Consider the following 26,042-nt stretch of genomic DNA (forward strand, 5'->3'; position numbering starts at 1 on the left):
TTGTAGGTAACTCTAGGGCAAGAGCTGTATCTAATTCCTCTTTGCACCCCTCTAACACCCAAGCACAGCACCTTGCCCATAGGTGTTCCATACATTTTTTATTTTTTGGCTGCACCGCACTGGCATGCGGGATCTTAGTTCCCTGACCAGGGATTGAACCGAACTCATGCCCCTTGTAGTGGAAGTGCAGGGTCTTACCACTGGACTGCCAGGGAAGTCACATTCCATACATTTTTTTTAAAGATTTTTTTTGATGTGGACCATTTTTAAAGTCTTTATTGAATTTGTTACAATATTGCTTCTGTTTATGTTTTAGTTTTTTGGCCGTGAGGCATGTGGGATCGACCAGGGATTGAACCCGCACCCCCTACATTGGAAGGCAAAGTCTTAACCACTGGACAGCCAGGGAAATCCCTCATTCCATACATTTTTAAAAATGTAATTTAAAAAATTTTATTTATTTTTGGCTGCGTTGGGTCTTCGTTGCTGTGTGCGGGCTTCCTCTAGTTGTGGTGAGCAGGGGCTACTCTTTGTTGCTGAGCGCAGGCTTCTCATTGTGGTGGCTTCTCTTGTTGGGAGCACGGGCTCTAGGCGTGCAGGCTTCAGTAGTTGTGGCACAGGGGCTCAGTAGTTTTGGCACACGGGCTTAGTTGCTCCGCGGCATGTGGGATCTTCCCGGACCAGGGCTCGAACCCGTGTCTCCTGCACTGGCAGGCGGATTCTTAACCACTGCTCCACCAGGGAAACCCTCATTCCATACGTTTTTGATGAATGGACTATGCACCTGACCTCAGGAAGTCTGGAAGGTAAGGAAATGCAGACACACTAGCACCTGGACTGACCACCATCCCTCAATCTTATAGCCCCATGTTAATTGCATCCTAATCCTATAAATGTATTTGATTCATAAACTTTCAAACTGGAAAGGACTTCCTACAAGATCAAATCTAATACTCTCATTTCTAAGATGAGGAGGCCCCGTGAGGATACATAACTCTTTCACGTACAAAAAGCCAAAACAGTCCATTGTCCTGTGGCTTTAGGAAAATTAAGTAGTTTTTCTTTAGTTCCCATTTCTTCAAATAGTTCCTCTGGACCAGAGTCTCTCAATATCAACTACTGACATTGGGACTGGATAATTCTTTGTTGTGAAGGGCTGTCTCATGCACTGTAGGAGTTTAGCAGCATCTCTGGCCTCTACTCACCAGACACCAGTAATATACTCCCTCCCCCCCCTTAGTTATGACGTTCAGAAATGTCCCCAGACATCACAAATGTCCTGAGAACCACGGTCTAGAAATTACTACAGGTAAAATCCCTTCATATGACACACTGAGGCCCTCAGGTTATGTGATTGTTTTAATGAATAGTTTGCTGGTAAATCTCATCTGTAGCCAACAAACTCTGGAGAAAAGACAGAGCCACTCTGTAAGTGAGACCAGGTCTCAGTCACTGCCAGGGCCCACTCACCATGTATGTGTGTGTCATTTATTTTTCATATTCTGCCTACCTCCAGGGATCTTTGAAGTGGACCCTGACTCATTTATTTCTCAGAACAACTGGCTATGTTCTGTGTGTTGCCCAGGAGTCTGGGCTGTGTGGAGAGGGGTCCTCCCCTGTCAGAACCCTTCGCACATTGTACTCCCACTGCCTGTTTGTCTTTCTGCCCCAGGGGACGTTAAGGCCCACGGCAGCAGAGACAATGACCATCTTGTTCAGCATGCACTCCCAGTTGGCACATAGGAGGTGCCCAATGAGCATTTATTGAATGAATATGTAATAGAAATTATAATACATTGCATTTAGTTGTGGGTCAAAAGCGTAGAACTTAGCCACAGCTTACTTAGCTTAAAATAATCATTACTTCTGTTTATTAAGAGCCTACCGTGAGCCAGGAAGTTTACCTGTGTTATCTCACTAATGGCAAAGCAACCTTATGAGATACATATTGTAACTCCATTTGAAAGATGAGGAAACTGAGGCTCAGAGAGAGATTGTGACTTTGGTAATTATATAAGAATTATATATAATATAATATATGTAAGAAACACACATTTGGACCAAGGCCCACCTAACTGCCAATCCCAGTCATCTTTGATATACTACCTCTCCTGTTTACAGTCATAAACCTGTGTTTTGGCTCTTTCTGTGTCTAGAATGATCAGTTCACAAATAGGGACCAGAAAAATGACTTCATCACTGCGTACAATTTAGATTAGTCTTAGTCTGCCCTTGCCTCTTTGCGATACCTGCAGGAACATGGTAATAATCATTTTTTTTTTTTTTTTCGGTACGCGGGCCTCTCACTGTTGTGGCCTCTCCCGTTGCGGAGCACAGGCTCCGGACGCGCAGGCTCAGCGGCCATGGCTCACGGCCCCAGCCGCTCCGCGGCATGTAGGGATATTCCCGGTCCGGGGCACGAACCCGTGTCCCCTGCATTGGCAGGCGGACTCTCAACCACTGCGCCACCAGGGAAGCCCAGAAGTGGATTTATTTATAGAGAAACACACTCCACAGACAGAGTGTGGGCCATCTCAGAAGGTGACAGTGGCCTCAATATATGACTTTTGAGGAAACACAAACATTCAGGCTGTAGCAAAAATAATTGTCTATAATGGCATTCACGTGTGGCTGAGCTGTTAGAGAAATTGTTTTGATCTCGAATCCGGGGAGTGGGTGTGTACATGTATAGGAAAAGGTACCAGGCAGGATAAAATCCAAGATCTTACCATTGCGTAAATTCAGTTTCCTTTGTGAAATAGTTGCTGAAAAGTCTGATCCTTAACTCTGCCTCCTTAAAATGCATCTTAGTCCACAGTTGTTTAGTGTTTACCATTTGCTCCCTCAGATTGTCAGATTTTTGTGAAAAAAAAAATATATAGTATGAGAATTGTCAACTGTTTATTTTCTATCTATTCTGTCTCCTTAAAGAAATTGCCCGAGGGCAAGGACTCTTACTTGCCAACTCTGCTAGGTGCTCAATCACTGTTGCTGGTCATAACAATTATGAAAGAGGAAAAAGTATGCTTTCTAGTCAGTAGATGAAGAAGTTTGAGCACCTGTGTGCTCAACCCCACTCCCTGGTTATGGGGTACCCCAGGCAAGGGAAGAGAAGGCCCTTTTCCTTAAGGAGACTGCAGTCTTATTTGTTCTTTCCTCACGTGGTGGCAGGTAAGGGCTAAGGAAAATCTGTTTTCCTCCTGTCTAAAGGAGTGTGTCGAGCAGGCAAAGGGGGCAGTAGGCAAAGGAAGATGGATAATCTCCCCGCCTATCTTGCCCTAGCAAGGTAGGTCTGCAGCTGGCCGGTAGGAGGTGATTCAAAGGACCGTGCCTTCGTTCGCAAGAGGCAGAGGCGCCCACACAAGACGCGAAGAAAACTCTGGCCTCTGATAATACTCTGCGCTCCTTTCTGGTTTTCCTTAGAAGGGGCCAGGAGAAACTGGAAGGTCTGGACGGCGGGAAAGGGTGGAGGGCCTCTGCAGTTCCACTTCCGTCTCCCAGTATCCTGTGGCTGATCCGGGGATGGGAGAGACGGGCTGAATCTGGGCAGCCGCGTAGAGTGGCCGGTGGGAGAGCGTTGCCAGCGCGGAAAGCCCAGCGGACTCCCTCCCGGGAGCGACCAGGTCCCCGGCACTCGAGTCCCGCCCCCGGCACGCAGGCCCCGCCTCGGCGGCCCCGCCCCTTCCCCGGACCAGACTGGGCTGCGCTCACTCCCTAGCCCGGGCCGGGGAGCCTCTAGGCGGAGGGGCTCCCGCCCACCCGCCCTGAGCCGCGGCGTCCGCATGGAGGAGCCGCGCGCTCCGCCAGCCGGGTCGGGGCCGTTTCCACCGCCGCTGCAGGGAGGCGGAGCCGCCGATGTTCCGGAGCCCGGAGCCCGGCAGCACCCGGGACACGAGACGGCGGCGCAGCGGTACAGCGCCCGCCTGCTGCAGGCCGGCTACGAGCCTGAGAGGTGACGCCCAGGGCAGAGCGCGCGGGGCGCATCCGGGGCGGGCGCGGCGGCTCTGGGAACCAGGCAGCGCTGCGGGGGAGGGGAAGAGTAGGTCCCACCACCCATGCCTTCTTACCGCCTCAAGCTCTCACTTCCTGAAACCGGGCTCAGACGCCCCGCACCCAGCTTTGGTTGGGGGATGCAGGCAGGCAGTGTGGAAAAGGTTCAGTGCTGTGTTGCACCGGGGAGCAGGTCGGAAGAACGATCCCTAAAATTTTAGTCCTGGATCTGACCTCAACTACACACCTGAGCCAAGTGGCTCCAACTCCTGGGATTCAAACCGAGCCTATTGGAGTCCATGTCCAACTTTGCTTACTCCTCCTTAGCCGTTTCCTCCTAGAACTATCTTCAGAGTCTTCCTGGCAGGTGTAGGTGTCCAGATGGAGGGCCTCCTCGGAGTCGAGTGAGGACACCGTCCCCCCCTCACCATTCACTGAGGTCTGATGAGGTGGCCAGTGCAGCTCACCCCAGTGTCTCTCCTAAGATTCAAAACCCCCTCTGCCCTTACCCTGCTGGGGTCTGTTAGGGTCACTGGAGGAAGAGTGGAGGTGTTGATCTGGGCCCCCGGGGACTGACTGAAAAGGAGACAGTGGCTAATCTCTGGATTGTATCGCAGCTTGAAACGCAATCCCACTGTCCTTCCGGTCCAGAGGATTTGGACTTCTTTCCCTGTCCCATCTGTTGGTGCTCAGCAGCTTGGGGAGGTGACCTGGAAGCTGGGTTTGGGGGGGTGGGGTGGGCGGTGGTCTGGGGGAATTAGCCCTGCAGCTCTGCCCAGGGGTTGGCCTCTTATGTAAGAACTTTTAACGGCTTAAGGGGCTGCTGGGTGAAGGCTGGCCCCTCCTGCCCCCGCAGGCTGGCTCTCTAGAAATGACAGTGGTTCTGGCAACTGTATCCTTCCTCCCATCCTAGAAATCCAGCTACTGGGGCTCAGGGTCCAGGACAGTAGAGAGAAGCTACAGGAGGTGAGAGAGTGTGCTGGGGCACACGGGACCTTGATGGAAGCAGTGCCTTGGTTGGAGAAGGTATTGCAAAAGTATCATTTCAGAACACCAGGAGCATCCCTTCTCCAGATTGTACTTCTGCACCTGTACTATCCCCACACACCTACCAGACTCTGAAGAGTCTGTGTAAAACCTGAGACCCAGCCAGGTGCTGTAATGAGATTCAAAACCTGCTGGCTAGACCTCCATCTGCCATCACTAGCCTAAAGCTGTGGGAAGAGGACAGGGTTCCATGAGAAGTCTAGGTCTGAGGCCAGAGTTATTGCTCTCTGGCTTGAACTTGGGCAAGCTATGTCCCCTAACCCAGGTCAACAATGTTATTAGCACTCCCCCACCCCACCTCTCCCCTCGGAAGTGTTTTGAAATCTTGTCCCTTCAAATAGCCCCGGACTAGAAAGAGACCTCTGGGCTCCCTGCCCGGTTATGGGTGCCCCCCCTGTCCTAAGGAAGGGGCTTGAAGGGGCTTGGGTCTGTTCTGTTCCGTTGCCCTCGCAGCTGCTAGGTGTGGAGCCTCAGGGGACCAACAGCCCTTCCTCGAGCTGAGGAGGCCACTGGTTGCCTGGTGTCTCCTCCCCATGGAGGAAGCAGCGGGGGGGGAAGATCAGGAAGAGGGAGGAGGAAAGCTGGGGGGGGATTAACAGTTTCTGGAAGAGGACAGCCTAACCCAGGGCTGAGCTCAGCAGCTTAGAGTAACGAGGAGCCCTGACACAGGTCAAAGCAGGAGGAGACGGGTGTGGGGCTGTGAGGTCTGTGGCCGCCAGGAAGAGGACTCTCCCCACAACTCAGCCTGGCAGCCTCCTCCTCTGGTTCTGAGTTCTACGCTGGGGCAGGTGTCATGCTGAGGTCAACTGAGATGGCAGAACCCAGCTGCTGTCCTGGGCCCCAGCCCTGGTGGAACCCTGAATAGAATAGTACCCTAGTTGCAGGAGATAGTGACCCAGGGCAGGTCCCTCAGAGACCCAGGGAGACCACAGGGGCAGCCCGTGTGCTGTGCCTGCAATGCTATCCTAGCCCCATCCTTCTATGGCTAGAAAGGTGCCCAGGACAGCCCTGAGTGGCCAGGTGCTTTCTGTGGCTGGTCTCACTGCTCTGCCTCCAGGTGGCCAGTAGGAGGTCCTAGTGCTGGTCCCCTCAGGATAACCCTCCTCCCCATATGGCTCAGGCCCTCCGGATGAGTCCGTGAGTGCTGAGGGATCAAGTACGTCCCAGGCATCCCTAGCAAGTTGGCCCCAATCCCCACTCAGCAAAGAACCCCAGCAGGCCCTCTCCCCCCTTCTCAACACCAGAGGGCCTCCAGAGGCCCCCATCAGGAGCCTCCTTGGGGCTCCCTGGGTGGAGAGGGAAGCTTGGGCGCCTGTGATTTTTCTGGTCCCCTACAGTAAGAAAGAGGGCACTGTGGACATCTGTGAGCCCCCTGCAGCACTCTCAGCCTCACAGGCCTCATCACCCCAGCTCTGTGGGAAGCCTCCCCTCCCCTCTGCACGCAGATGGAACAGGCTGTGTTTTCCTGGCAGGGTCCCCGGGCGTCACTGGGGGGGGCTGGGCATCCCAGGGAGTTTCCCTTGGGCCTGGCTGCCACCACACTGGTGAGAGGTAAACAAACCCAGCCTCGAGGGCTGGGGATGGAAGGAGTACCACAGACAGCCACCTTGCCAGAGGGAGGACTGTGTCCCTGGCCCAGCTTTCCCTCACTTCACCAAGAAATGAGCCGTAGGGACCATAGGAGGACAGAGGGAGGAGAGCGAGGCATTTGGGCCTGGGGCAGAGGGTGTGGGGGAGGGGTGGAAATCACTTTCTGGCTTCTGGTCAGGCAGTAGCGTTAGTAGTTCTGGTCACGCAAAGCGGGAGGGTCTGCCCGCTGACACCCCACCTCCTCCCATGTGAATCAACTTGCTACCTAATCTTACTACCTTACTACCTTCTTACTACCTTCATGTAGAAATCTGGGTCTTGCTGGGCCCAGGGCCACCAAATGTCTGCTTTGGGAAATTCTCAAAACTTCCCTAGCCTCTGCCCTAATTTATATTATACATACTTGCCTAGGCCAGGCCTGTGATCCTCCCTCACCTTCCCACTACGCTACCCTCCCAAATAAAAGCGAACTTTCCCCTCTGGGGTTAAAACCTACGGTATCCACACTACTTTTTGATCTGGGGATGAGACAGGACGTAAGACTGAAGCATTGGATCAGGGGTAGTACCTGTCTCCAACCCCTCCTGAACTGTAGGTTTTGCATCTGTAAAGCAGGGGTGGGGTGGGACACCTAATAATTGGCAATTAATAGATTGTAGAGTAAATGTGATCATTTATGAAAAACTCCTGTAAACTGCAGAGGGCTCCAAGGCCACCCAAAGGTCAGGGATTGTCATTGTCACCCGTAGGACTGATGCCCGGTTGTGGGGAGCACGGGCGGGTGCACTGCCCGGAGGGTACAACCTCAAACTGCTGCGTTGGGGAGCTGTCAGCCCAAACCAGTTCCTCAGGGCTCCAGGCCCTGGTTAAAGTCTGAGCCTTAGTCTTGGGAAAGGTAAACCATGTGAGAGGTAACCCTGGGGCTGGGGAGTAGGGCCAGGGGAGACTCAGGCCGGCGGGGTCGGACGGCTTGGGGTGGCCCAGGATGCTGGCGGGCCTGGGGGAGGCGCTGCGGGGAGCCTAGGAGGCGGCACGTGGGGCGGTGGAGGGGGCGTGTCCCGGCCTGGCTCAGCCCCCTCCTCCCGTTGGGTCCACACGTCCTCCCCCGCCCCGGTCCCGAGTGGCCGCTGTGCCACTGCAGGCGGTCCTGGGCGTGCGCGCGGCGGCGGCGGCTGGGCCGGTCTCCGCGGGGCTCTTTGTGCTGTTCCGGGCGGAGGAGGCGGCGGGCTCCCGGAGGAGGGGCGGGAGGGGAGGGCGGCGCCCTGGGCCCGCCCCGCCGCTGCCGCAGCCCCCGCCCCCGGCCCTCCCTGCCCGCGGCGGCAGCGTGGCCGTGGCGCGGCGTCAGCAGTAGCAGCAGCGGCGGCAGCGGTAGCGGGGTGGCCCGCGCGGGTGTTTATGTCGGGTCGCGGTGTCTTCTGGCAGCATGGCGGACTACCTGATCAGCGGCGGCACCGGTTACGTGCCCGAGGATGGGCTCACTGCGCAGCAGCTGTTCGCCAACGCCGACGGCCTCACCTACAAGTAAGCGCTGGGGGCCTCGGCCCTACCTGGGTGCGCGCACTAACGCGCCGTGATCCCCCCCCCCGCCCTTCCCGGCCCCGGCCCTGCACGTGCACAGCTCCCCCCTTGGTGACGCCCGCGTCCCCGGCCCGATTAGAGCGACTTGGGCGGGGGGCGGGGGGGGGGAGGGCTGGGCAAGGGAAGGAAGGCGGCCCGCGCCGAGAGCAGACGGACGTGGCACAGCGACATCGCGGCCCTCGGTGCCATGCCCCGTTTCTGGCTAGATCCGGGTCCGGCCTGCCCGCTTCCTCCTCTCACTGGCATCTTGGCCGCATGGAGGGGCCTTGGGGCGTGTGGGAACGCGAGATGTGGGAGTAATGGAGACTTTTCCCAGACCTTGGTCCACGACACCCTCTCAACTCCCAGCGTCACCACGAGGGCAGAGGGGGCCCTGGAGCCCAGCTAAGGCAGCTGCTTGGGTGTTGCCCCCAGGAGATGCCCAGCTGGGCAGTTGGGATGGCTCTTTTTTTCCACTGTCCAGTCCAGCCGTCTTTCCACTTGTGCCCCTGGCTGCCTACAAGTTAGTACTGGTGCCCCCCGGGCATGAGTATTCTTTGACTATCACCCACCCAAGCCCACCTCACCCAGGATTTTTGAGGAGGACAAGACCTATCCATTTGCCTCTGGCGTAACGTGCTTTTCCGTGGGCCCTGGGCCCGTTGTCCTGTTGGCTGCAGGCCTGGTACTAGCTCTTCTGTTGGCTGCAGGACTGTGATGCCAGGAAAGAGCATCAGGACCTGGGACTGGGGTGGAGTGAGGATGCTGGTGAGCCAAGAGCATCCCTGCCCCGTCTCCTGCCAGTTCCTGCCTTTGCCTGTAAGCACTCCTGCTTGGCAGGCGGTTTCCCTGGACACCAGGATACCCAGTCACTCCTGAGGAGTGTCTCCTCTTCCTTGTCAGAGTAGCTGGGGTGTGGGCCAGGTGAGGGGTGTATATAATACCTAGAAAATGCCGAGAGGCCCAGACTCCAGCATTTCTTCCCTGCCTCTAAGTGAGCCACAGAGGCCTCTTCACTGTACAGAAGAAGGGCTGCCAAGGGACAGGGGCAGTGAAGATTTATTTCTTTGGTGGTCTTTGATGAGAGGGGATAGAGTATCTATGATATAGTTTCCGTGGAGTCTCCTAGGGAAATTGTTCTAGGCCTTGGGGCAAATTAAAGACCCCACCCCTCCCGTCCACCCCGTAGCTTTTCCTTCCTGCCCTGGGGTGCCCGATGGCTTTGCTTAGTCTGGTTGGGGGTGTTCCTGAACACCATGCGGCATTTGCTTTTGGTTGTGTCTGTCTAGGCCCTGTGATTTCAGGGAAATTGAACCCGTCAGGGCTCCTGGGCAGTGACACTGTGCTTTGCCTTACCCATGCAGGCCTGCATTCCCTTTCCGCACTAGTGTTGGCCACTGCCATGCTTTGGCTGGGCCCCCAGCGTCCTGGTCCTAACTATAAGGCCCCTTCCTCCCCTTTCCCATCCCAGGCCATGTCTGTTGGCTGCTCCCGTCCAACTGGGCAAACCTTTAGCAATGCCTGCTCTGTCAGAACATGCCCCGCACTCAGCCCCCTGGGGTCCCTCTGTGCTGTTCTGAACCGTGTGTGACTCAGCAGCCCTGGCACTGGGCCGTGCAGCTTGTCCTGTGCTGTGTGGTGTTCATGCCATGCTGCCCTACTAAACTGTTCTCAGGTATATTCTGTGTTTATTTATTGTCTCCCCCTCTCAAGATCGAGAAGTTTTCAAGGGCAGGCACCATATCTGCTGTGTGCAGCATTATGGGAGCGTCTAGGTTCCTAGACGAACTCTGAGCCCTGAAGGCAATGGACATTTGGGGCCCACTGCCTTGGTGGCGCCCTAGGACCACAGAGCTTACGCTGCCTTTGGCTCTAGCTCTCTGGGCTAAAGTCGACAAGATGCTAGCGAGGGGCGTGAGGGTGGTTCAGTCCTGACATGGCTCGGGGCTCAGAGGCTCTGCCCGTCTCCCCACCCCCATGCTGCTTCCCCTGGCGTGGCAGGCCCTGCCCTTTTCAGGGACCCCTCCTCACCCAGGAACAGTCACTTTCCTCTCTTCACAGCGATTTCCTGATTCTCCCAGGATTCATAGACTTCACAGCTGATGAGGTGGTGAGTACCTCTTCCACTGATGGGGTAGAGGGGCTGTGTATGTGGTGCCAGAGGCTGATCTCTTGCTCAAGGGCAGGGTGTGGGAGAGACTTTTTCTTTCTTTCTTTCTTCCCTTCTTCCTTCCTTTCTTCCTTTCTGTGTTGGGTCTTCATTGCTGTGCGTGCGGGCTTTCCCTAATCGCGGCAAGCAGGGGCTACTCTTCGTTGTGGTACGTGGGCTTCTCATTGAGGTGGCTTCTCTTGTTGTAGAGCAGAAGCTCTAGGCGTGCGGGCTTCAGTAGTTGTGGCACGTGGGCTTGAGTAGTTGTGGCTCGCAGGCTCTAGAGCGCAGGCTCAGTAGTTGTGGCGCACGGGCTTAGTTGCTCCGTGGCATGTAGGATCTTCCCGGACCGGGGCTTGAACCCGTGTCTCCTGCACTGGCAGGCAGATTCTTAACCACTGCGCCACCAGGGAAGCCCGACTTTTCTTTTTTTAAAAAGCTACACCTTGCCCCTTTTGCGGCTTGTGGGATCTTAGTTCCCCAACCAGGGATTGAACCCGGACCCTCAGCAGTGAGAGCGCAGAGTCCTAACCACTGGACCACCAGGGAATTCCCGGGAGAGACTTTTCTTGGGAATGTGGTGGATGTAACCTTCAGTGCTGTCAGAGAAACTGGCACAGTCAGTGGATTATGCCTAATGGGTTAGAGGCAGCTATGGGGATTTGGGGATATCCTGAGAGGTGGGCCTGGCCTGAGGCCAGAGGGCTCACTGACAGAGCCTGAGGTGAGGTTCAAAAAGGCCCAGAGAGGGGCTTCCCTGGTGGCGCAGTGGTTGGGGGTCCGCCTGCCAATGCAGGGGACGCGGGTTCGTGCCCTGGTCCGGGAGGATCCCACGTGCCGCAGAGCGGCTGGGCCCGTGAGCCATGGCCGCTGAGCCTGCGAGTCCGGAGCCTGTGCTTTGCAACGGGAGAGGCCACAGCAGTGAGAGGCCCGCGTACCGGTGGGGGGGGAAGGCCCAGGGAGGAGGTGGGCATGCACGTGGGTGTGGCTGCTTTATTACTTACTGGATTTTGTCTGAAGTGCTAAGCAAAGACATCATAGAAGCCAGTAAGATTATGGAGACTTTGGAAGAGGTGAACAGACTTGTTTGTGGATCCCTGATATATAAGAACTGGCAAGAGGGTTTGAAGAAGTTAGATGGTGGGGCTTCCTCGGTGGCACAGTGGTTAAGAATCTGCCTGCCAATGCAGGGGACACAGATTCGAGCCCTGGTCCGGGAGGATCCCACATGCCGCGGAGCAACTAAGCCCGTGCGCCACAACTACTGAGCCCGTGCACCACAACTACTGAGCCTGTGCGCCACAACTGCTGAGGCCCATGTGCCTAGATCCTGTGCTCTGCAACAAGAGAAGCTACCGCAATGAGAAGCCCGCACACTGCAACAAAGAGCAGCCCCTGCTCACCACAACTAGAGAAAGCCTGTACACGGCAACGAAGACTCAACACAGCCAAAAATAAATAAATAAAATTAAAAACATTAAAAAAAAGAAAAAGAGATGAGGTTTAAAAAAAAAAAAGAAGAAGTTAGGTTGTGGACAAATACAAGGAAACAGTGCCTCCCTTAACTGGAGGGGCTCAGCAATAAACCAGGTGAATGACCAATGTCCTTTACACAATTAACATATGACAAACCTATAGGAGCCCAGGGGCTAATACTGATGGGTGTAAGTCATTTCATGGAAAAGTTAGACTATTCTATCATAAATTAATACACATTAAAAAAAAAGTTTTTCTGTTGCTGTTATCATTGATATGTATTCAGGTCTGATTCTCATGAAATGGCAGAGGGCCCGAGTGTCCCTGGATCACTTATACGTTGGGGAAGCTCATGTCCAGCCTGTGTAGCCAGTGCTGACCCAGACAGATTTTTCAGGGGGAAATGAGGACTATTCTGGATATATTCCCCTTGTGACAGCAACCAGGAAACCTTCTTGGTTTGGCTGTTCAGTTTCTGAGCACCCTGGCTTTGTGCCAGATCCTGGGCAGGATGCAAGGAAGAGAGGGATGGGAGAAGCCCCCCTGGCCGTCAAGGGTCTCCCTGTCCTATGGCCTATGTCAGGAGGCTGTGGCTCTTCTCCTGTGCTAGGATCAGAGAGGAAAAGGGGCAGTTTTCTAGACTGCAGGGCCAGGGTTCTCAGCCAGGGTCTGGGAATGGACCACAGGGGCCTTTGTGTCTCCAAAAAATTATATAGCAAAGTCTGTGTCTGAGAGTTTTGAGGGCTAGGATCCACAGCTGTTGGCCTGAATCTCAGAGGAATCTGTGATCTGGCCTTGGCTGCCACTCACAGGCAAATGCTTCCTGAAAATCCTTGCAGTCCTGAGCTCTCCCTTGAGCTGCAGACCCAAAGTCACCTATTCCCCTGGATTGGATGTCTAATAGACTGCTTCCCACACCTCCACATTCCTAGTGCCCAGCATCTCCCACCTGGACCTGTCAGCAGCCTCCCTGGTGGTCTCTCTGTTTCAGGCCTGGTCACCTAGAATCCCATCTCCACATCGGAACCCGAGTGACCTCTTTAAATCAGATCATGTCTCTCCTCCGCCTGAGGTCCTCCAGTGGATTCTCATCTCAAAATTGAATGCAAGCTCCTTTCAAGGCTGCATATCCTTGACCTGCCCCCTGCCTCTGAGCCCTCAGCTCCTGCCTCTTTCCCTTCCCTCCACTCTACTAGCTTTTTCTTTCTTAAACGCACCTCAGGGAGAATTGGAATCAGAGGCGGGGTTTCACACACAGCTCCCTCAGCCTGAAACAACAGTCCCTCTTTGGGGACTTTCACTTGATTAGTTTTCATCTGTCGCCTCCCAAGAAAGAGGTTTCCCTAATCCCCACATTCTTTCTCCAGTGGTCACTTTGCCTCGTTTGTTTCCTTTGGAGCCATCATCCCAACTGGAATCACCGTGTGCACGTTTCGTGTGTGTCATTTTTCCTTCCGAGTATAAGCTCTGGAAGAGGTAGCAGAGACCTCATGCACCTTGCTCACTGCTGTATGCCCAGGGCCTGTCCTGGTGCCAGGTACATATAGCAGCTCAGTAAATGTCTGTCGAATGAATGATAAAACTTTTCACAGAGCCTGTGTCTCCATCTTCAGGACCTGACTTCAGCCCTGACTCGGAAGATCACGCTGAAGACGCCACTCATCTCCTCCCCCATGGACACTGTGACAGAGGCTGACATGGCCATCGCAATGGCTGTGAGTTGAGCACCTGGGTGGGGACCCCAGGGCCAAGAGGACCAAGTGGGGTGGGCGTCAGGAGGAATTGGAATCAGAGGCGGGGTTTGCAGAGTGAGGAGGGTTGGCCCCCTGGCTCTGACCATTCTTCCCTTCAACCCCAGCTGATGGGCGGTATCGGTTTCATTCACCACAACTGCACTCCAGAGTTCCAGGCCAACGAGGTGCGAAAGGTCAAGGCGAGTACCAGGCCCATCATGAGAAAGAAGATGCCCTCTGGCAGCCTCCGCCTCACAGGCCCTCCCAACCTCCCATTGCCAGCTCTGCGGGCCGGTGCGCTCCCTGGCTGGTGGCTGTGGGGTGTTGTCTGCCCTTCTCCACAGTGGGAGCGCAGGGCTCAGCCCTCGTTTCCCCACTGGCCTCTTGCTCCATGGCGGGCCCTGGCTCCCCTGTGGCACAGCCAGGAGACCCTCGGCCCCCTGTGGCCAGACTGTACACACCTCCAGCTTTCTTCCAGCCTTTTCCTTCCCCTGTCTCTGCCCGCAGAAGTTTGAACAGGGCTTCATCACGGACCCTGTGGTGCTGAGCCCCTCGCACACCGTGGGTGACGTGCTAGAGGCCAAGATCCGGCATGGCTTCTCTGGCATCCCCATCACTGAGACGGGCACCATGGGCAGCAAGCTGGTGGGCATTGTCACCTCCCGAGACATCGACTTCCTTGCCGAGAAGGACCACACCACCCTCCTCAGTGAGGTACCCGCAGGGCAGGGAGAGCATGGCTGGGGCAGAGAGGACCGCACATCCCGGGGCCTCAGGCCGGTGCCTGTGACCAGGGACCAGAGGGAGGCCGGGCTCCCTTCTCTCTCACCTGCCAACCTGCAGGCAAATGTTCCTTGCCCCACAGGTGATGACACCGCGGAATGAGCTGGTGGTGGCTCCAGCGGGTGTGACATTGAAAGAGGCAAACGAGATCCTGCAGCGTAGCAAGAAAGGTACCAGGGAGGGGGCGGAAAATGCAAGACCCCCCCTCCCCCAGCCCGGCTCCCTGTACCCCAGAGCCCCCTGTTCCTTCACAGCCTTGCAGGTTGTCCCTGCAACTAGGCTGGGCCTCAGGGAAGGTTTGAATGATGTCAGGCTGGAGCGTGACTTCTGAGGTCTTTTTCCTGGCTCAGGAAAGCCCATCCCTTATTTGGCATCTTCACAGTATATTTCCCAAAACGACTAGTCCTGTGAAACACTCATCATGAAAAAAGGGCTCCGTGTTCTTCTTACAAGTCTGAAAAATGCTGCTTTTCTGTATTCCCCATCTTGCATAAAGAATTGTACGTTACTTTATCAAAGGCTCTGAGAAGTCTTGTGGTTAAATTTATTTGACATTGAGGCTGTTGACATAATATTCATTAGGTCCCTGTGGGACCCACTGGGAAATGCTCCCCTGGCCCGTACTGGATTGTTTTCTGGGGTGGTGTTGGGCAGGACACACGTTCCTCCCTGCAGGATAGCCTCGTGTTTGTGCCCTAGCTAGGAGTTTTTTGACCACTGTGGCCTGTGGCCCTTCAGGGGAAAGGCTGCCAGTGCTCAGGGGCTGCCCACTGAGCCCGGCCAGGCCACAGGGCAGGAAGAGCTCCAGGAACTGGGTTTCTTTGCTTCCTGTTCCTTGGGCAGAGAGCCAGGTCCCTAGGAGCGCTTCCTGGGTGGGTGCTGTCACCTAGTGGTTGGTTTGGGTACTGCAGTGGAATCTCTGGCCTGGTCCGTTTTTGTTCTCACTATCCCCCTACCCCACCCTCAGAAGCCTGCTCCTTCGATTCACCCCTGCGTTCCTTGTCAGGGAAGCTGCCCATTGTCAACGATCGAGACGAGCTAGTGGCCATCATTGCGCGCACTGACCTGAAGAAGAACCGGGACTACCCTCTGGCCTCCAAGGATTCCCACAAGCAGCTGCTGTGCGGGGCGGCCGTGGGCACCCGTGAGGATGACAAATACCGCCTGGACCTGCTCACCCAGGCGGGCGCCGACGCCATAGTGCTGGTACGGACACTGCCCTGGAGCAGGGGCTGTCCCGTAGAGTTGAGGCTTACGGAGACCAGGTTCACCTCTAATTAAGCCCGGGGTCAGTATTGAGAGGGTCGCTGGTACTCTGACAGCTCAGAACAAACTGTGGACCCCTCTGGGGCCCCTTCGCACTCATAACTTGGCCCTAATAGTTACCACTCACATTCAGTGAGCACCTTCCACTGGCCAGGCGCTGCACTAAGGCGTTTATGCAGGTGAACTCAGCTAGTCCTCACAACAGCCCCCTGAGGCACAATCACCATGCCCACTTGTCAGAGGGGGAAACTGAGGCTCAACAGGTTAAGTAATTCCGTTTGGTTCGTGAGTTGGTGGGAAGTGGATACGACCGCAGGCACCATCTCTTTGCTGTGAGAACCAGTCCATATTGTGGGTATGAAAAGGCTTTGTCTGCTGTGAGACTATATGTTAGGGGTGCTTAACCTTTGGGGGAAGGCAGGCCCCTTTGAGACTCGGCCGAGAACTGTCCATTGTCTTCCCAGAAAAAGACAAAGGTGTATTCTCATATATCTTTGATACAGTTTCAGGATTTGTCCACTTAAGACCCCCTCCCTCAGTGAGGATTCTCCGCCTCCAAGCCTAAGCTTTCCCGTCCCCCTTCTCACAGGACTCATCCCAAGGGAACTCTGTGTATCAGATCGCCATGGTGCACTACGTCAGGCAGAAGTACCCCCGCCTCCAGGTGATTGGGGGGAATGGTGAGTGCTGGCCCTTGCCCCTCACTGTGTAACCTTTCTCTGTCCTTTGGCATTCCCTGGTGATGGCATCGCTCTTGGCATGGAGGGGCAGGGAGCCGAATGAATGGGCTTTGGTCACAGTAGGTGAAGGGGAGGTGTAGACTGGGGTCCCAGGAAGCCCCCGGGCAGGGCAGGGGCAACCCATCCTCACACTGTTCCTCCTCTCCCACTCCCCCTCCCCGCCAGTGGTGACAGCAGCTCAGGCCAAGAACCTGATTGATGCTGGTGTGGACGGGCTACGTGTGGGCATGGGCTGCGGCTCCATCTGCATCACGCAAGAAGGTGGGTGTCAGTAGGAGAGTGAGTGACTGCCACTTAGAACGCCCCAGTCACCCTCCACAGGCCCTGGGGCCTCAGTCTCGCTCCACAGATGCACGCAGCGTGCTCAGCCAGGCCCCTTTCTGGGATGGTGGGTTCAGGGGTGGCCCAGGCTCAGACTCTGCCTGTCTAGCCCACTGACTTGGGGGGAGGCAGGTGTAAGATGAGGTTACCGTGAGTTTGGGGTGTGTGCCAGTCTGCTTCTCAGATTCTGGTCAAGGAAGCCCAGTCTGCAGGCCCAAGACTGGTGTATCTGGCCCCTTGGTCATGTCTGGTCATGTCTCCCAAACGCTGAATGACCCATTTGGTCTTCTCTGCCCAAAACATCTTCCCACTTTGGTCTCTAAGCCTCTGCTTTTAACTGTCTACCTTCGCATTAGCTGACCCCTGAGGTGAGATGTGGGCCTTCTCCACAAATTAACAAATGTTAATTGAGGACCTACTGTGTGTCAGGCGTTGTTCTAAACCTTGGGGTGCAATAAGAACAAAACAAACAAAGGTACCACCAGAGAAGTCTTCTTTTCACCTTTATCCAGCCTTGCATCCATCCTTAGATAAGTGCTGGTTCCTTAGAATTCTCACTTAGAAATGTAACACTTAAGGACCTTGGACAATTAAACTTAAAGAAATGCAAGCCAATATCCCAAAGGAGGCTGTGAGTACCTAACTCTAATAACTTTGTAAGGGAACTAGTACCTGGAGAGAGGTGAGGCTGAGGCCAGTACTGATGCTGCCGCCGGAGTCCCCGTAGTGCTCTTGTAGGTGGGGTGGTCCAGGTTCCTGGAGTGCATTCACCTAGTGTTATTTGCCACTTATTTTTTTGCCACATTAACATCCAGCCCTGTCCCTTCTCCCAAGTGGAGGCAGGGCACAAGGAGAAAGGGGCCTGTACTGCACCTGGCTCCCCTTGCTCTTGACGCCTTTATCTTGTGTACTGTCCCCAGTGATGGCCTGTGGTCGGCCCCAGGGCACTGCCGTGTACAAGGTGGCTGAGTACGCCCGGCGCTTCGGGGTGCCAGTCATAGCCGATGGTGGCATCCAGACCGTGGGGCATGTGGTCAAGGCCCTGGCCCTTGGTGCCTCCACAGGTGAGGGGGCAGGTCTGCCGGGGATCGGGCAGGCCGGTGGGGGGGCGGTGGGAGGGCCATGGGGCTAGAGGCGCTGACCCCCCGACCACTGCAGTGATGATGGGCTCCCTGCTCGCTGCCACCACGGAGGCCCCCGGCGAGTACTTCTTCTCGGATGGTGTGAGGCTCAAGAAGTACCGGGGCATGGGCTCGCTGGACGCCATGGAGAAGTGCAGCGGCAGCCAGAAACGCTACTTCAGGTGCTACTTCAGGCAGATCAGCTCCCAGCCCTTCAGGTCCACCCGAGCCTCTGACTGCCCAAGGTGGCACCCAGTCTCCATATTACAGTTCTGGAACCCCAGGCACAGGGCCCAAGTTGCAGACCTGGGGTGGTGCCGGGGCCACCTGACTCGGAATCCATGCTTATTTATGCTGTAGCCCAGGGAGTGGCGGCTTTGGGGGTCCTTCTGGGTGGTAGCCCCTCTGCTGGTACCCTTGAGAGGTGGGGTGGGGTCCCCTGAGCCATGGGTGGCGGGGCTCAGTCTTCCCGCCTTCCGTGCAGCGAGGGAGATAAGGTGAAGATCGCGCAGGGTGTCTCGGGCTCCATCCAGGACAAAGGCTCCATTCAGAAGTTCGTGCCCTACCTCATAGCGGGGATCCAGCATGGCTGCCAGGATATCGGTGCCCGTAGCCTGTCTGTCCTGCGGTTAGTGCTATGACTAGAGGGGCAGCGGGTGGGGGGCATCAGGGAGGCTCCTGGCGCCCCCGTATTTCCCATTTCCTTTCTCTCTCTCTCTCTCTCTCTCTCCTCCACCCTTGGTGCCCCTGACCTGCACCACTTCCCTGCCTGCAGGTCCATGATGTACTCAGGAGAGCTCAAGTTTGAGAAGCGGACCATGTCAGCTCAGATCGAGGGTGGTGTCCACGGCCTGCACTCGTAAGTGTGGCAGCCTCCTTGCCCCAGCTGGCTGGCACTGGGTCAGGCAGGTGGGGCCGTGGTTCAGAGGCTGAGCCGAGGTCTCAGGGACCCCGAGGACCATCTGCACCAGGGATGGAGGCTGCTGCAGGATGACCCCCATCACCCTCTCCTACAGGGCCCAGCCCATCCTTGAACCCTGTCCTTTAGTCCCCACGCAGGCAGGCCCTCCCATCCCCTCGGGCATCTCCCCCGAACCGGGCATGGGAGATGCGGCCTCCAGCCCCTCCTGGGCTCCCCAGCCCCTTGCTTGCTCAGAAGCTTGGTGGCTGGTGGCAGGGGCTGGCGGTGCTGGGCTCTGGCTGGTGGCGGCACCAGGCAGGCAGGTGGAGGCTGGGGGCATGAGCCCTTGGCGGGGAGAAGGGCAGAGAGACAGATGCCAGGGCCGGCGCTGGGGCGACCGTGGGCGGGGGCAGTGCTAGTTGGCAGCAGTAGTTGCAGGCATGCAGCCCCGCCCTGGTCGAGAGGGCCTGTCCCCCCAGGCATAGGCGGGCATCTAACCTGTGTCTCTTTCTGCCCCATCCTCCCGTAGCTATACCTTTCTGCCGTGTAAGTAACCGCGCTGCCCGGGCCAGGCGTAGAGTAGAGCAGGGGCAGTCTGGGTGGGGCCTGGGCTGGGGCGGGGCGTTGGGTTGGGGGCGCGCTGGGGTGTAATCGTGGGACATGGGCCCTAGTACTAGCATCATGCTGGGGGCAGCTGGCGGTGGCCCCTCCTCCAGAGGAACCATCCCCTCCCGGGGTGCAGAGAGATGTCCCTGACCACAGGCCTGAGGCTGTCCTGTCTTGGACTGGACCCAGTGACCACAAGGGACCTAGGCCACAGTGCCTTCAGGGGTGGGGTGGAGACGTGGGAAGCAGAGGCTCAGATTGGCCTGACCTTGCTCTGTGAGGATGGGCCGTGCCTTCCTGAGCTGTCTCTCCACCCCGGCACTGAGGACAGTCCACCAGCTGCGGCTGTGGCCAGAAGGAGCATGGCTGTCCCTGGGCCTGGCATGGTTCTTCCGGGAGCCTTGGCCTGAGGCGGACAGAGGCACGTGGCCTGCTTCTCATTCCCTCCCGCCCCCTGTGGCTGACAGGCAGAGGCTTCTGCAGCTCACTGCCTCTCCTGTGTCTGGGGGCCACCCGGCGGCCCAGGGCTGGCCTGGGCAAGGGGTCTGGGGTGGTGAGGCCACCTTCCCGCATACCCACTCGCAGTTTCCCTCTTGCCTTGTGCCCACAGTTATGAGAAGCGGCTGTACTGAGGATGGTGGTGGAGGCCCAGGCGGCGGAGGGGTCATGCCCCAGGGTCCCCCTTTGGGTACAGCCTCCCTCCATAACTGAGTGGTCCAGAGATTTGCACTACTGGTTCCCCAGCTCCTTTCCAGGGAGAGAGGAGGGGAGGCCCTGAGGGTCTGCGGCCCCTCCCTGGGCTTCCCCCGCAGAGTCAGGACTGCTCCCAGGCCGGGCTGCCCTGGGAGCCCCCCGGGTTCCCCCTTCTTCAGTCCCCCTGAGCCCAGCCAGCCTGGGCTCTCAGGCCCTGCGCCTGCCTCAGGTCTTTCTTGCTGCAGCCTGCTCCGGCCCGGCTCCCACCCCTGGGACACGTGGCCCCTCCTGGCTTCTCCTGTAGGGCACCTCCCTCCCTAACCCCCATCCCAGAATTGGTGCTCTCCTGGCCCTGCCTCTGGCCCCTTCCTGGGCTGCTGCCCCCTCAGCCATGTGGCACTTCTGGGCTCCTGACCTAGGCCAGAGGGAGGTCTCTGCCCCCTACCCCTGGCCCTGGCCCTTGGGGAGGAGGCTGCCCGTCGTTCCTGGCTCGCCCCCACCCCCAGGTGGACCATCCCTGCCCTCTCCTCTCAGCTGTGGACTATCCGGGCCCTGCTCCTCAGGCCACCCCATCCCTGGCCCTGGGGAGGAGGCGGCCTGTCGTTCCTGACCCGCCCCCGTCCCCAGGTGGACCGTCCCCGCCCTCTCCTCTCAGCTGCAGTTGAAGGCTTTAAGTTTGCACACTTTGGGGTCACAGTTGCGTCATTGTATGTTAAATAATCTGAATAAATCAAGAGGTTTCAACGCCTCCGCCATCCTGTCTCTGTCCCTTGTCCACTGGACAGCGAGCCCCTCCCCTGGTGGTAAGCTGGAGCCCAGAGCCCCATCAGAGCCGGGCCGCGGGGGGCGCCAGGCCGAGCCTCCCTGGGAAGGTGGTGGGAGTGCTGCGGCACTCCAGGGGGTGCTGGCGCAGGTGGGCCGCGTGGCGCGAGGTCCCCCAGGCCTGCGCCCACACCGGCTTGCCCAGCTGGCCAGCAGCTCCTGCAGGCAGGCCCTGTCACAGAGGGGGTCGTCGTGGCTGTAGAAGACGAGCGTCGGGGGCCTCGCGGGCGGCTGCCAGAAAGCGCTCACCGCAGCCTCGTAATGCCGAACGGTGCAGCCCGCGCGCAGGTGGAAGCAGAGCATGGCTGTGGCCCTGACCACCGGGCCCAGGGCCTGTGGTCTCATGAGCTGAGACACACCTGTGGGTACCAGGGAGCGGGGGCTAGTGCCCATTGTCACGTGTGGCTCAGGACCGCCTTCTGGTGGGGACAGCACTGACACATGGGCTGCTGAGGATGTTCACATTGCCTTCTCTGCCTCTGTTGTAGTTGGGCAGCGGGCACCCAGCTGTCCCACCAGGTACAGACACCATTCGGGGCAGAAGCAAGTAAGATGGCCTGGGAATGCTCTGGTGGCAGGAAGCAGAGGGGGCAGAAGGCCCTAGTTGTGGGTAGTGAAGAGCTGGAAACATCCCCATGACCGCCAGGGAGGGGCTCCCTCAGCCCACTCTTGGCATCCTGGGCCGGTAACTGCCCTCTCCCAGGCCCTTCCTAAAAGAGCCACGTGGCCTGGAGTCAGCCTCTCTCTGTGGCATTTTCCAGCTTTGTGGCATCTTCAGGGACAAGAAGGAAAGTGCTGGACTGTTGGGTGGGTTCAGAACTGGTTCAGCAATGGCTCCAGGAGTTGTTGCAAAGTGACTGGGTCATCGAGAGTCCCCAGAGGTCTTGTGCCCTGGAATCTGTGGCCTTGGTGAGCACCTAGGAGTCTGAGGTGACCCAGCTGGGTGGGAGAAGGATGTCTGGATACCAGGAGATTGTAAAAGATGAGAGCAGATGGACCAGAACGAGGCCATGTTTCATGGTTTGTCTTGCACACTGCTTTACAAAAACCATACAGGAAGCAATTTGACCAGCAATTGAGATGGAAAAGATCTAAGGATTTTTAGAGAAATTCCCAGTCACTCTGCATGAGTTTTCCTTTTGAACTAGATGTAGTTGGTCAGAGCTGAGGAACAGAATGGGTTACTTTGTAACAATGACCTTCCTTTACTTGGTATGTTAGCATTAGTTTGGTCCTTCTAGAGGAAGTTGGAGCACAGTGGTCCTCAAATTGTGGTGGGTATCAGAATCACGTAGAGAGCTTAAAAACCCAGAGGCCCACAGGCTCACTGCAATAGGATGGGGGCTGGGCCCCTGACTCATCACTCAGCACCAGGTGATTCTGATATTTACCAAAGTTCGAAAATCACTGTTTTAGAGGAAACCTGTGTGCATCCAATTACAGTTGGCCCTTGAACAACGTGGGGCTTAGGGGTGTTGACCTTCCACGCAGTTGAAAATCGCATATAACTTTATAGTTGGCTCTCCATATCTGCGTATCTGTTCCACATCTGCAGATTCAACCAGCCTCAGATCCTGTAGTGCTACAGTACGTATTTACTGAAAAAATCCCCATATAAGTGGACCCGCGCAACAGTTCAAACCCGTGTTGTTCAAGAGTCAACTGTACCTGATTTCTGAGACTCTGCAAAGCATGTGTCCTAAGAAAATTTCAGAAGGCACGGCGCCTACTGTGGCCTCACTGTGGGGATTATGTGAGTGAGCATGGAAAGTTATAGGCGCTTAGTAAATTAGCCTTAATAGAGGCTGCAGATAAAGGCATGCCAGGCTGGACCCAGACAACACGATCACTCTGCGTTGTAAATTCAGCCACAGTGGGGGAGGCCCAGATGGGACAAAACGACAGATGCTCCGGGTAGGAAGGCCACGTCAGGTGGACGGTCAGAGGAAACCCAGAGCCGCATTTGGGACAGACGCAGATCACAGACCCCTTGGTTGGCAGAACTGCCTGTCCGCCTGGAGTCCAGCCTGGTTTGTGTGGCCCAGGTGCCCCCTCACCCCTGCCCCGCACACTCACCCAGCGCCATGCGGTCCAGGCTGTCGAAAATACGGCACCTCAGGCACTGGGCCACGCTTCTGTGGCGCCCCAGGTCCTGGCCCACGAGCAGGGGCATCTGTGCAGAGGTGTAGCCACCCAGGGAGAGCGCGTGCATCACCAGTGGGCGGCTGGCCAGTGCCCCAGGCCCTCACAGCAGCGCCAGCACTCGGGCAGCTTGCCCCAGGCCCCGGTGCGCAGCTCAGCATGCTCTCCACGGCCAGCACGTCGCAGCCGCAGGCCAGGTAGAGCTGCAGGTACTTGGCCTGGGCAGTGGGCTGCGCCCCCAGCCATAGCAGGAGCAGAAGCATGGGGCAGGGCCCCCGGGACCCTAGGGGGCCCGGCTTGCAGTACAGGTGGATGGAGCAGGGGAGTTGGGTCGCCGTCACATCGGTGGGGGTAGCAGCGGGGCCGTGGCTGGTGCACCCTGGAGGACAGATGAAGAGTGGTGGTTGGCCCTCAACTCTGGCTCCACCTTTCCCCACACATCGCTCTCTGATGGCACGACTGGGTAGCTCAGGAGAGGTCGGATTAGCCCTCTGAGGGCCCTTGAAGCGTCTGTGGTTCTAATGCCAATCAGGAACTGGTCAGCCAGCCCAGAGAGGAGGGGTCAGCACCCCAGCTGCGTGCAACTCAGCTGCCCTCAACCTTTCCCTCCAATCACTCCCCTCACACCCGGAAGTGCAGTCTGGAGAGGAGGCGGGACCAGCCCCGGGGGCTGGTGGGGAGGCAGCGCCCCCCTCCACTCTTATGAAGAGCTTTTTGCTCCTTCAGGATCCCTCCAGGCTTGTAGGGCCACACACGCCCCAACTCCAGCATCTCTGGTCCCCCGCCCTGCTTTACCCACAGGCTGCCCCCCATCTGGAGGTTGAGGGGCCAGTTCTATCCACCCCAGTGCACCCCCAGCAGCCCTTCTGCCTGCAGCTGAGGGGAGTTTGGAGTAAGGGCATCTGGTCAGAGGGTAGTGCCAGGGTCAAAGGATGCAACTTCTCCCGGGCCCCTGCCCTACTACCCCCACTCGCCGTACCTGTCGTCCTCAGGGCAGTGCCCCTCACCTGCAGGGTTCGGACTCACCTGCATCAGCCTCCTCCTTTACCACCTGGCAGCTCAGCTCAGGAGGGAAGATGGGCGGGGTCAGGGAGACCTTGGTCCCCAGCCTGCCGCTCCACGCCCTCTTAAGCCCATTGGCGACCTCAGCTTCTGGGCTGGGAGCCAGGGTGTCTGGCTCCCAAGGCATCCACATCCCCAGCTCAGTTGAAGTCAGGGAGGAGGCATGTGGGTTGCAAGGTGCAGTATTACCCTGGGACGGGTAGACACCAGCCTTTCCCTCTCTGTGTGCCTCTGCCTGGGTTTCTCCACTTGTGATCCTAACAGGGGAAAGAGGAGCACCCCCCAGGCACCCCAACAGCTTCCTGTCTTTTGACCCCACACGTCAGCTGCTCCACCTCACCCTTCACCTTTCAGGGCAGGATGACCTCAGGATGGCCAAGCACAGGGGCTGCCTCAGGCAGGAATCCAACCCAGGAGACCTTGTCTCTCATAGCAGAGGGCTTTTGGCTTCTGCCTCTTCTGCCCCTCGCCACCGGGAGTTCCTTCTGAGGCAGGATGATCTGAGGCTCCAAGGGGTTTGTCTGACATGCTGTCAAGGTAGGTAGGGAGGTTCTCCCCAGAGAAGAAAAGATAAGTCAGGACTAGGGCGTCAGGGGCTGAGCCGCTGGAAAGGAGGAGGGAGCCAGGAGGGGATGTTGCGTAAGGACCTGGCTGTGACCCTGCACGTCACTCTCCCACCCCCGATTTTAACCTCTTCCTCCCCACTGCTCCCTCTTGGTGGAAAGTGGACTAATGAGAAACAAAACGTGTGTCTGCACTGCGGAGTCCGAGCTTCAGGAAATCAATTAAGGGGAGGGACTTCCTTCGGACCCCACACTACCAGAGCCCTCCGGCGTCCTCGTCGTTCGCCGGGAAGGACGTGGCTCCCACTCCTCCCTGTGGTTCACAGTGCTTCCAACTCCTTTCCGTGCCTCTGGCCTCTGGAAAATGTAGGGACAAACAGTAAGAAGGACCTTTTATGGTGGAGAGGCTGTGAGGAGAAGAGGGGCGGGGCAGAGTGTTCTCTGCTCGGGGATGCGGGACTCCCGGGTCTGGGTGCTTTAGGAGCAGTGCGGCACTGCATCCAGCAGGTGGCGCAAGAACCCAACGACCTGTGGGACCCCAGGGAACCCCGAGTGGGGTAGTTTCCTGGGCGACCGGCAGCCTTTCTGAAAGCCCTGCCCTTGGCAACCATTCCCTGGCTGCCCACGTCCATAGTAAAATTTGGCTTCTGAAGGACAGGATGGGGGTAAAATAATCTAATCTCTCAGAAAGGAGAGAGGCTGGCTGGGGGGTGGGGAAAGGAGTCTGAAAGACCCGCCACCTGCTGTCATTTATTACTAAGCAACAGCCGCTGTGGTAGGTGCATCTTACCCTCAGCAACCCTATAAGGCAGTCACACCTATCCCTTTGCTATGGATGGGGGAAATGAGGCTCAGAGAGACAAAGTGTCCCGCCCAGGTCACCAGCTGTTAAGAGGTACACCCGGTTAGGAAGCTGGGCCTGCCTGGATGTCCCCCTCCATTCCACTGCACCTCCTGGTGGGTGTGAAGTGTCCAAGCCCCCAAGGGAAGCTGGCATGGGGGGTGCTGGGGGCCAGAACTTGTTGGGAGACCAGGAGAGCATCCACCCCTGCTAGCCCGGCTGTCCTTTCCTGGCCTGGGTGGGGAACCCCTCTGCTCAGGGCTCCCCTCACCTTGCGGGGGCTCCCCTCTGTCAGAGACCACAGAGTTGGGGAGGGGAAGGGATTTAGGGCTTCTGGAGGTTATGTGAACCCTCTGGAGAAGCCAAGGACAGGAGAGCTCTCCAAGCAGGACACAAAGCTGGAGCCCAGGGCTATTCTGGGGAGAAGAAGCAGGAAAGGATTCCACTTCAGCAGCTGTGCAGAGGAGAAAACCGGCCTCAGCTGGGTCAAGGGACAGAGATCGGGAGGATTCAAATTCAGTTCAATGATCGGATCTGGTCTCAGTCCCTGTGACCTCGTGTCTCTGCCTGTTCCATGTCTCCACCAGGACACTGACCAGGATCTCGTGCTGAACATAACCAACACCCGACTTCTGACTC

At 57.1% G+C, this 26,042-nt stretch overlaps 1 protein-coding gene and 1 pseudogene across 4 annotated transcripts; one reads left to right on the top strand and one right to left on the bottom strand.

Moving 5' to 3' along the window:
* Positions 1–3,767: 3,767 nt before the first annotated feature.
* Positions 3,768–20,967, top strand: IMPDH1 (inosine monophosphate dehydrogenase 1). 4 transcript variants are annotated; one of them, XM_089917435.1, is made up of 16 exons: positions 3,768–3,952; positions 8,050–8,148; positions 10,246–10,294; positions 13,423–13,524; positions 13,668–13,742; positions 14,050–14,256; positions 14,408–14,495; positions 15,332–15,531; positions 16,181–16,271; positions 16,497–16,592; positions 17,573–17,716; positions 17,811–17,955; positions 18,258–18,401; positions 18,549–18,632; positions 19,204–19,220; positions 19,891–20,966. In XM_089917435.1, the coding sequence occupies exons 1-16, from the start codon at positions 3,783–3,785 to the stop codon at positions 19,989–19,991; spliced, it is 1,812 nt and encodes a 603-aa protein (XP_089773561.1). In that variant the 5' UTR covers positions 3,768–3,782; the 3' UTR covers positions 19,992–20,966. The 4 variants fall into 4 exon arrangements, with proteins under 4 accessions (XP_089773561.1, XP_089773560.1, XP_022437497.2 ...); XM_089917434.1 differs by lacking the exon at positions 19,204–19,220 and having other exon boundaries at positions 13,402–13,524; positions 19,891–20,967; XM_022581789.3 differs by lacking the exon at positions 19,204–19,220.
* LOC111178764 (uncharacterized) lies at positions 18,537–24,132 on the bottom strand (annotated as a pseudogene).
* Between the last annotated feature and the right edge of the window lie 1,910 nt (positions 24,133–26,042).

Source organism: Delphinapterus leucas, chromosome 9 (assembly GCF_059928025.1).
Source record: "Delphinapterus leucas isolate spDelLeu-1000000601 "Yukka" chromosome 9, BTC_Dleu_Yukka2, whole genome shotgun sequence".
NCBI lineage: Eukaryota > Metazoa > Chordata > Mammalia > Artiodactyla > Monodontidae > Delphinapterus > Delphinapterus leucas.

Bases quoted from the DNA above. Each gene is read 5' to 3' on its own strand.
- IMPDH1 (XM_089917435.1), top strand. From the start codon at position 3,783: ATGGAGGAGCCGCGCGCTCCGCCAGCCGGGTCGGGGCCGTTTCCACCG. The intron at 16,272-16,496 runs GTGAGTGCTGGC...CCTCCCCGCCAG, and splicing joins CCAGGTGATTGGGGGGAATG to TGGTGACAGCAGCTCAGGCC. The intron at 17,717-17,810 runs GTGAGGGGGCAG...CGACCACTGCAG, and splicing joins GGCCCTTGGTGCCTCCACAG to TGATGATGGGCTCCCTGCTC.